General features: G+C 33.3%; 1 protein-coding gene across 2 annotated transcripts; it reads left to right on the forward strand.

The window, feature by feature from the left end:
- The first annotated feature begins 6,851 nt into the window (after nucleotides 1-6,851).
- LOC139877369 (auxin-responsive protein IAA13-like) lies at nucleotides 6,852-9,862 on the forward strand. Of its 2 annotated transcripts, none has more exons than XM_071864792.1 (5): nucleotides 6,852-7,040; nucleotides 8,491-8,807; nucleotides 9,242-9,350; nucleotides 9,467-9,528; nucleotides 9,606-9,862. In XM_071864792.1, exons 1-5 carry the CDS (start codon nucleotides 6,910-6,912, stop codon nucleotides 9,656-9,658), a joined length of 672 nt encoding a protein of 223 aa, XP_071720893.1. In that variant the 5' UTR covers nucleotides 6,852-6,909; the 3' UTR covers nucleotides 9,659-9,862. The 2 variants fall into 2 exon arrangements, with proteins under 2 accessions (XP_071720893.1, XP_071720895.1); XM_071864794.1 differs by having other exon boundaries at nucleotides 9,467-9,522.

Raw genomic sequence — 9,862 nt, forward strand, 5'->3', positions numbered from 1 at the left:
ACATATCAATAATTAATCTAGTTTATCATTAATGAAATACTTGCATAATAATGAGCTAATTAGTCCATTAAGAAAGTAGGGTGGGCTTCCAAGTCCATGTCCATTAATAAAGGCCCAAATCCAAGTATGTAACAATTAATTAAATAAAGCCCAAGTAATTAACTACTTACACTAGTTAATTAAAAATAATTAATAATAATTAATCATGAACGTAAATAATATTCAAAATATTATTCGTGTAAAGTACGTGTGTCACAAAGACAAGTCGGGCCATGAAAAGTTAAATACGGTAACAAGTAACACGTTTATTAAAACACAAGCATTAATAATAAATTATTAATGATTAAACGTTGGAAAATCCAGGGTCGTTACACTTTCGAGATACTTCCGTATGACCATAACCAATCTATAGCTTTCATTAAGTCGTCTTTTATTAGCCAATAAAATTTCTTGAAGAAGCTTAGATTGAAGCCGTCCGGGCCCGGAGCTTTGCTCGAATCACATTCCTTTACAGCATTCCATACATCTGATTCAAGGATGGGAGCCTCCAACACTAGAACCTTCTATGTAGTTATTCAGTAAAAAGATAAACCATTTTAAATTTTGAAATCACGAACTGCAAATTGCCTTTGCTCGAAACACTTGCTGAAATGGTTGTAAACTGCGCTTTTATTCTCTACTGGATTTTCTACCCATACACCATTTAATGGAAGGCCTCTAATGTTGTACTTAATGTTTCTCCATCTACTTGTAGAGTGGAAAAAGAAGTATGACCATCTCCTTCAGCGATCCATTTCAATCGATATTTATGTCTGAGCATATCCGACTTAACTCTTATTTATTTCAGCCAATTGAACCTTGCGTTTTCCACTTCTCTCGTTCTGACTCAGACATCAATCCAAGATATGCTTTCGTTTCAAGTTCAATAGCCACTTTTTTCCATTCTTCAATCTCGACATCAATGGAACCATATCGATTTTTACTCCACTTTCTGAGCGCCTCTTTCACGTTCTTCAACGTGTTTCGAAAAACACAGTCAGGTCGTGACTCACCCATTTCTTTATTCCATGCTTCAACTATTATTGATTCGGTGTCTTTAGTCTCAAGCCATACGTCGAACATTTTAAATAGTATGGACCAAAATCATTAGTTTTGTCTCGAAGGATTATCAGAGTATGATCTAATGTTTTTCTATCAAGAGCTATCACCGATACGTCACCCCAAGTTTGTGACGCCCCGTACTAAATTATCATGTACGGACCATCAACAACAGGACAATTACAAGGTCAAACACTATATGCCATTTCAAAATACGTTTGCATTCATGGTAAAAGGTGACGTCATAACTGACGTCGAATGTTTTACATCAAAAGTATGCTCCTATGAATAGAAGCAAAGATAATAGTGCGTGACCCTTAGGTCGTTACAAATCATTGTTTCAAAAGTAATAATATTTATGAATGCAAGATAAACGTTCATGCGGTGACATCTCTAAAGCAGCGGGTGTCTACAGCAAGACTAGTACAACAGCGGAAGCGGCTAACCTTAAGCACCTGAGAAAAACATGCTTAAAAACGTCAACACAAAGGTTGGTGAACTATAGTTTAAGTATAACAGTAATGTAAGGTAGGCCACGAGATTTCAGTGCTTCAACAGCGTTTCAAAACAGTATGAAAAGTATATGTATAACCGTGGGCACTTGGTAACTACCTTAACGTTTATCACCCCCTAAAAGTACACTTGGAGAGTGCGTATGTTTACGAAGTATTAAACACCCGTTAAATGCTAGCGCTACTAGCTCGAGTGGGGATGTCAAACCCTATGGATCCATATCTAAGATTCGCGTTCACCGGTTCAAAAACCAATGACTAAACGTTACCGAGCTAAAGGGAATGTTTATGCCGTTGTATAACCCACACATATATAAAGTTTAAGTACTCGTACCTAGTATGTAAAACGTAAAATGCGCATGTATTCTCAGTTCCCAAAATAGTTAAAGTAAAAAGGGATGCTATAACTCACAGTGGTAAAGTAGTAGTAAAGTTGAGTCGGGAAGTAAGCAAGTACGTAGGTCCGGAAAGTCCTCAACCTAAGTCAAATAGTACTAAGTCAGTAAATCGTCCCAATAGGTTTAAATGTATGTAAATTAGGTCTTAAGGGTCATCATCATTCATCATCAAACAAAAGGTGTAAAGTAAGTTTCGTTCATGAAAAGAGTTTAAAACAAAGGCTGACTTCGATCAGTCACCACAGCCTCTATACCTACTGAAATAAGGTGAGACCAGTGGCCATGGCTCCGTATATGAGTTCTTTAGTTGTGGTAAAAATTCCAGAAGCAAACTCGTCTTCGTTTGACCGTGGCAACGGTTTAAGTGCGAGTAGGTCAGAATTTTCAGCACAACGTTAAAAGGACATAGTGACGTTCGGAGGGCCATAGATCCTAAACCGTAACTCGGATTAGGACGAGTCTTAAATGAAAAGTTATCTACATGACCTGAGAAAACTGAAAATCATTTTTACAGCAGCCCAGGTGGTCTGACCAGTTCCAGAAAACAGTAAACAGTAGGTTCCGGTGGGTTCTTGGTGCTTGATGTTCATCACGGTTCTCATCTTTGATGCTTGTAGCTTCAAGTGTACAACTCGTTGATGGGTTTACATTATCTTTACCAAGTTTTAACCATCATAACACAAGTGTAAGTCTAAGATAAGTAGCACAACTCAATTAAGTGTTGCATGTAGTTTGATGAACCAAAGTTACATCAAGATCTTAGGTTTGACACAAACATGAATTATATAAGTAATATTGAACTACAAACTTGAAAGTAACTAAATAATCAAGATCTTAAGTTGTAGAACATAGTTCTTAGTTTGATCTTGAAGATCTAAGACCCAAAAGTCTAGATCTAAAGTTACTAAGTTAAATACTAAGTAATAACACATGAATCTTTACTTTCATGAAACCATAAGTTACAAAACTTAGATTTTCATCTTGTAAAGTGTATGTAAGCTTACAAGCTTTTGTTTATGACAAAATAAGTAGACCATAAGCTATAGAACTTAGATCTTTCATAAGTATGTGAAGTTATAACTAGAAAGTTATACTTCCATGTTCTTGAACTTTTAAAGTTAACTTTTAGTTCAAGAAAAATGAGATCAAAGTTAACTAGTAACACTTGACCAACAATAACATGAATCACGAAATTAAAGTGCAAGGAAATGAAGTAATAAACTAAGTAAACAGATAACTAGTTCATGGTTGTTCATACTTTAAAGATTCAAGCCAAGATCTTGATCTTTAAGAAAGTAAACTTAAGTTTACAAACATGGATTCAAGTATGATTTTACAACATGAACTTTCTTTAACAAGTTTTATGGAAGAATCAAAACATAAACTTGATTCTCCTAGGTTCTTTATGTTCTTGAATAACAAGATAAAATGACGAACAAACTAAAGCGTTTGATTCTTATTAACATGTAAGTAAACAACTATAAGTAAGTAAGCATTAATCAAAGACAAGTGAATGATGATGATGATCTGTGTAGCTTCGGTTTTAAGACAAGAAAGGAGGAAGGAAGAAGCTTGTTACTTACAAGTCTTGAGAGAAAAATGAGAGAAATGTTTGAGAGAAAAATACAAATAACTTTGTGTGTGTGAAGAAATGAATGAAACTAGTGAACATGTAATAAGAAAAATTGAAACAAAACACCCATCATAGCCTACTAAGGCCGACAGTTCTAAGGGAATAAGGAGGAAGGAAATTGTCTACTAGTTTCTTCATGTATCAAGCTCAAAAGTTGGTTATAAGGTTACTTGCATGGGAACTAGGTGTAATGGAACAAGTAACTAATCTTTCCTTTAACTTAATCAATCTAGTTGTATCATAATGGACTACTTGCAACAAAAGGGCTCCTAATTAATCCATTAAGAGTAGTATAGTGGGCTTCTAAGTCCATTAACACAAGCCCAAGTCCAAATGAATAATAATCCAAGTAAAAGCCCAAGTAATTAACTAGTAACCTTAGTTAATTAAAATGATTAATAAAACTTAATCATGAATGTAAATAATATCTGAAAATATTATTCGTGTAATGTACGTGTGTCACAAAGACGATTCGGGCATTGCAAGGTTAATTGTGGTAACAAGTAAATGTAATAAAATACATTCATTTAATCACAAGTATTAATAATAACTATTATTAAATAAACGTTGGAAAATCCAGGGTCGTTACAAAGTTTGTACGAAATTTTTCGAGACTAGAAACCGGTCAAGATAATGGAGATAAGTTAACACCAGTTAGTTCCGGGAAACAATATGAAACTAAATGTAGGCTTTAGGGGTTAGCATGCAAAAATAAAAATTTAGAGTTCAGAGTGATATTCATAATGAACTTTAAGAACGATTCACGTAATTAAATCATTTAAATAATAAAATAAATAATCTTTTGAAAACGTAAGAAATATAACATTTCCTATTTTAGGCATGAAAAAAGTTAATAAAAAATCATAAGCCTTCATGTATCATGTTTTTATCACATATCTTGAAAGTTAATTACTTAATATCAACTCGAAGTGCATGCCAACTAAACTATAGTGTGACTAAGACATTAGTGTTGAATTCATTTATTTTTATTTGTTGTTGTTGTTGTTGTTGATTAGAATAATCAATGAATCGATTGATGTAACCTTTCATCTTAATCAATACGAGTAATAGTTTTCAACATAGTTAAGATTTTAAGTGTGAATTAATCCGTGACTATTTCTATTAACCATCTAACAAGATAAGTGGATTCAGTTAAGCAATTTTAATTTTTGCTTAGTATACGATTTGAGTAATGTAAATAGATGTGCAATCACACATTTTGTCATGTTTTCATAAAACACAAAGTGTGATCATGTATTAAGTACTCTGATTATAAAAAAGATAAACACCCTATTTAAATGTGCAATCACACATTTTGTCATGTTTTCACGTTACCATCCTTTCTAAAACACGGAACCATAAATAGTATTTTGCTGGCGTAATGTTAACGTCAACATGATGTTAGCATCCGCTAACTCTTTATCTCAATTTTAATTAGTGGTTAAATAATTAATGCAGTGATAGTATTTTGAATATGTCATCTAGCTTGGATGGTTGTCGCATGGTTTTCTTTCCCCGTAGACATGGGTTTATAAAACATGAAGTGTGATCATGTATGATTAGTTTCGTGAGCTTTCGTTTTTGATTGTTAGTTTTTGTTTAGCTCGTTAGTTCACTTGTTTGTATATTTTAGGAGTTTCATTTTTTCGACGAGCTCCTATTTAATTAATAAAGTTTTATAGTTTTCCGAAGAAAAAAAAAACCCTTTTATCATTCAACACTCCTTACAGGGTTTTAACATTTATTTATATTTTATATATGTTTTATAGAAGTTAACAATATAACACTAGAAAAATTTAAGGCGAATAATGTAATTTAGAGAAGTATGAGGGTAGATACGTAAAAATTATCTATTTATTTCCCTACTATTTGTAGTGGTGTGTGGTGTTGGTTGTTGGTATTGATTGTTTTTTGCATTTTTTGATGACTATGATTTGTTTGTTTTTGAAATGAAGTATTGATGGTGTAGGTTAAGAGTATTGTGATAATGTGTGAAAATATAATTGTAAGGGATAAAATAATATTTTTAAAATAATTTAAAATTGATAAAATTGCTTCCAATGCCAGTTGTCTTCCTCGGTAGAATCCAACTAATGCCGGCCAAAACCATGAATCCAACGCCGCGATACAAGTGAAACTTGGCGTTGCTGGTGCTCCAAATCGGTTTCAACGCGGTTGGATTGAACCGATACAACTAGTCTTATATACTAAAAGAGACCAAAAAATGGTGGTCCCCTTCACAAAACCACCCAAAACGGCAACAGTGTCATACCAACCCAACATTTACACTTCTACCCCTTCTTTCATGATCCATTTCTGTAACTTCTTCAAGGGTTCAAAGCGTAACTTTCAGAGAGCTAAAATATAAATTTATTATTTAACTTAAAAAAAATCACAACACCCACCAAAATTTTTCATGGGCCTTATCTTTCTACTCGTCTCGAGTTATATTTCACCTACATCACCATTAAACTCGAAAAAATTTCACGAACACAACACAACTAACTACACTCGAAATGCACTTTTTTTTTAAAACGCTAATCGTTTCGGGTTACATTTCATACACATATGTACACATATATACACATATAATCCCGTTCTATGTGACTTATGCATCACAGCTGCCACCATTAAACTCGAAATAATTTTACGAACCTAACGCAACTAACTACACTCGAAATGGACGATTTTTAAAAACATGTTAACCATTTCGGGCTACGTTTCATACATATATACACATATAATAAAGAACTCAAACCAACTATATCATATCGATGGGTTGAACAACTGCTAACTTCATGAGCTTATTAAGAAAAATACTGAGTTCTAGCCCTTCCGTCCCCTTATATACCCGATTTTTCCCCTCAGTTCTCGTTCGACATTACTTTTATTAAAAACGTTAAAAACGCGCAAGTCATTTGCTATACTAATTACTAATAATGTATATTCAAACACATCCACACTAACGTGCGGGGCAGAATTTTCTATAGTTAAAAAATAACATAATGAAAAAAAAGAGAGAAAGAAATGGTAATACCAAGCGCACTAGCAGCAGACAGATGGGACCCATGGCTATAACCACACTCCCCTGCTTTGTTTCCTCAAAGGTGACCACTTTTCTCCTTTTCTTCTTCTTCTTTTCTTTTTTTGAGTTCTTCACCTCTCTCATTTTCCACTTGAAAAAAAAAAACTTCTCATTTTTCACAACCCCTTTTGACCTTTTTCAACTTGTTCTGTACTACCCATTTCTGCATATTGTTCTGTTTCAATGGATACAACTTTTAGGTTCAGTGGTGGTGGTGGTGGTAGAGATTATGAAGATGAGGAAGAGCTTGAATTAGGGTTAGGTTTGAGTCTTACTTCTGGTTCCTATGTTCCATCTTCAAATGCTGCTGTCAGGTTAATTTTTGTAATTATTTTAAAAAATTAGAATTTTCATTTTATTAATTTGTTAGGTATGATGTTTTCAGCTGTGTTTGTGTGTGTTTGAGGTGGGGTAGGGGTTTAAGTTGATTCCTAGTATAGTTTCATTGCATTTATGTGTTGTATTACATACATTTATTGTTGCATACCAAGAAAAAAAATATATGATTGATTTGAAGGTTTTTTAAAATTGGAAAAAATTTGGGTTTTTTCAAAGTAATACTGGAATTTGCATAAGATTATTCTTAGTTTGGTTTCAAGTCATTTTTAGGGTTGTACCATAGGCATTTATAGTTGTATAGCCTGAAAGGTCACTGCTTTATTTTTCTTGGAAAGCTTAAATTGTTACTCCATGAAACACATAAGATTTGCTTTAAGAACATGAAAAGAGGTTATTTTTTGATGATTTTGGAGCATGAGAAAAATGGGTTGCTATAAAAATTGAAACTTGCTTATGATGGTTCTTAGTTTGATTATATTGCATATAAGGGTTGTGCCATATGCATATAAAGTTGTAAATTTAGGAAGATCCCTGATATGCATATAAGGGTTGTGCCATGGAAATGATACTTTTAATTCAAGAAAAAATTAGTCTTATTTTGTATCTATTACATTTAATAGTTGTACTACATGTATTTATTGTTGTATTGTATATCAAGAAAGATCACTGTTTCAGGTTTCTTTAAAGGCTTTAGTGATTTTAATCAGATAAAGATTGTTTTCAGAACATGGAAATAAATGGTTCTTGTTCAAATTAGGACTTGTTTGGTTGCTGCTTAGTTTGGTTTCATTGCATTTAAGGGTTGTATCACATGCATTAAATTGTGTATCAAAAAAGATCACTGCTTCAGCCTTCTTTAATTTAGAATCTCTAATTTATGAACTAAAGATTGTCTTCTTTAGAACATTAAAAATTAGTTCTTTTTCAATTTGAGACTTGCCTTGATGATATTTAATTTTGGCTCTTTGAATTTGGTTGTACCACATGCATTTATTGTTGTATATCAAGAAAGATCACTGCTTGGAGTTACTTTAGATGACACTTAGTTTGGTTTCATTGCATTTAAAGGTTGTACTACTTACATCTATAATCTTACATAAGAAAGATTACTGTTTGGAGTTATTATTTTAAGCTTAAACTGATTTGAATCAAAAGAATATTGATTTTAAAAATTATAACTTTTTCCAGGAATGATTTCGATCATGGATTGTTTTCATGTACTCTGTTGTATAATACATTATATATCAAAATTGGATTTTGAATGACCTTGAAAGGTCGAGTTGGTCAAGATGAACATTGACAAAAAAGTCAACTTTTGACAGACATTGACCCTATTTGACCATTCCCTGACATTTTTATGACTTTTGATCTGATTTTGTGATGTGGGACGTTATAAAATTGATCAATTTGAGGTTTTTGAAGCAGTCAGGTAGTGGGATGGCCACCTGTGAAGACTTATAGGATGAACAGTTTGGTCAACCAAGCAAAATTTTCGAAGAACGAAGGAGAAAAAAGAGTGGGTGGGAACGATGCTTCTACGAAGAAGAAAAATGTGAGCCATGAAAACGAGAACGAAACAACTGCCGCTAAGGAAACAGGGCATTCTGGATTTGTGAAGGTTAATATGGACGGGTTGCCGATTGGAAGAAAAGTTGATCTGAACGCACATGATTGCTATGAAACTTTGGCTCATGCTCTTGAAGTTATGTTCTTGAAAGCATCTGCAAGTGCTACTTTCATCCGTAAGCGTAGTTTTTAGATCGTGTAAATACTAGAAGTGGCAAATTGGGCGGGTCTGGTAACAAGTCTAGTGATTTGACAGTTCCAATTCGCGCAAAATGACTTTTGGCAAAACGAACTTTCGCAAAAAGAGTCAGGACGAGTTGGGCGTGGACCAACGTTGACTTTTAGTACTAAACAAATTGAGCATTTATATACTACACATAAATATATCAAAAACATAAAACATAAATATTTAAAACAAAGATATTATTGAAAATATTAAAATTTTGACCTAACATTGACCAATTTTGACTTTGACCGACTCGGACCAACTGACTGACTTTTTAGCGTTGACCGACTTCAACAGAATGAACTTGCCTCCTCTAAATGGACAAACACAATAATTATACATAAATGTGTATATACCAATATACTGTACATTTATTATATTCAGGTAAAGAGAAGCAACAACGTTCTCGAATTTTGGATGGATCTTCTGAGTTTGTGCTTACATATGAAGATAAAGAAGGAGATTGGATGCTCGTGGGTGACGTTCCATGGAGGTACAACACTAATATTGTTAACGTTTGACCCTATGAAAGTTTGACCGTATGAAAGACATGCCGTTGACCAATTTATAATTGATCTCAATTACTCTTGTTAATCATTTTGCTTACAGGATGTTTTTAGGCACTGTGAAAAGACTCAGAATAATGAAAACTTCAGATGCTAATGGTATCGGTACGCTTTGCAAATCTGATTAAACTTCTTAATCATGTTTCCAGACTGAAACGAATTTGACCCGTTTCTGTATGCAGCCCCAAGATACCAAGAAAAGAATGAGAAGGCGAAAAGTAGGTTTTTGAGTTGAAACGATGAAGAAAAATACTTAAAAGACTATAAAAGTTTGAAGCTTTTGTTTGATATCTTGGTTGCTTTACTATGTGTTCTCACTTTTTTGTTCGTTCGCTGGTTTTTGGTGTTCTTTTCTGTCCATTCGATTCTTTTTTTTTTGTTGTTGTCGTAAGCTTATTATAGTTACTTACTCAACTCGAAAGGTTTGATGATGTTACTA

The sequence above is a fragment of the Rutidosis leptorrhynchoides genome, chromosome 11 (genome assembly GCF_046630445.1).
Source record: "Rutidosis leptorrhynchoides isolate AG116_Rl617_1_P2 chromosome 11, CSIRO_AGI_Rlap_v1, whole genome shotgun sequence".
Classification (NCBI taxonomy): Eukaryota; Viridiplantae; Streptophyta; class Magnoliopsida; order Asterales; family Asteraceae; genus Rutidosis; species Rutidosis leptorrhynchoides.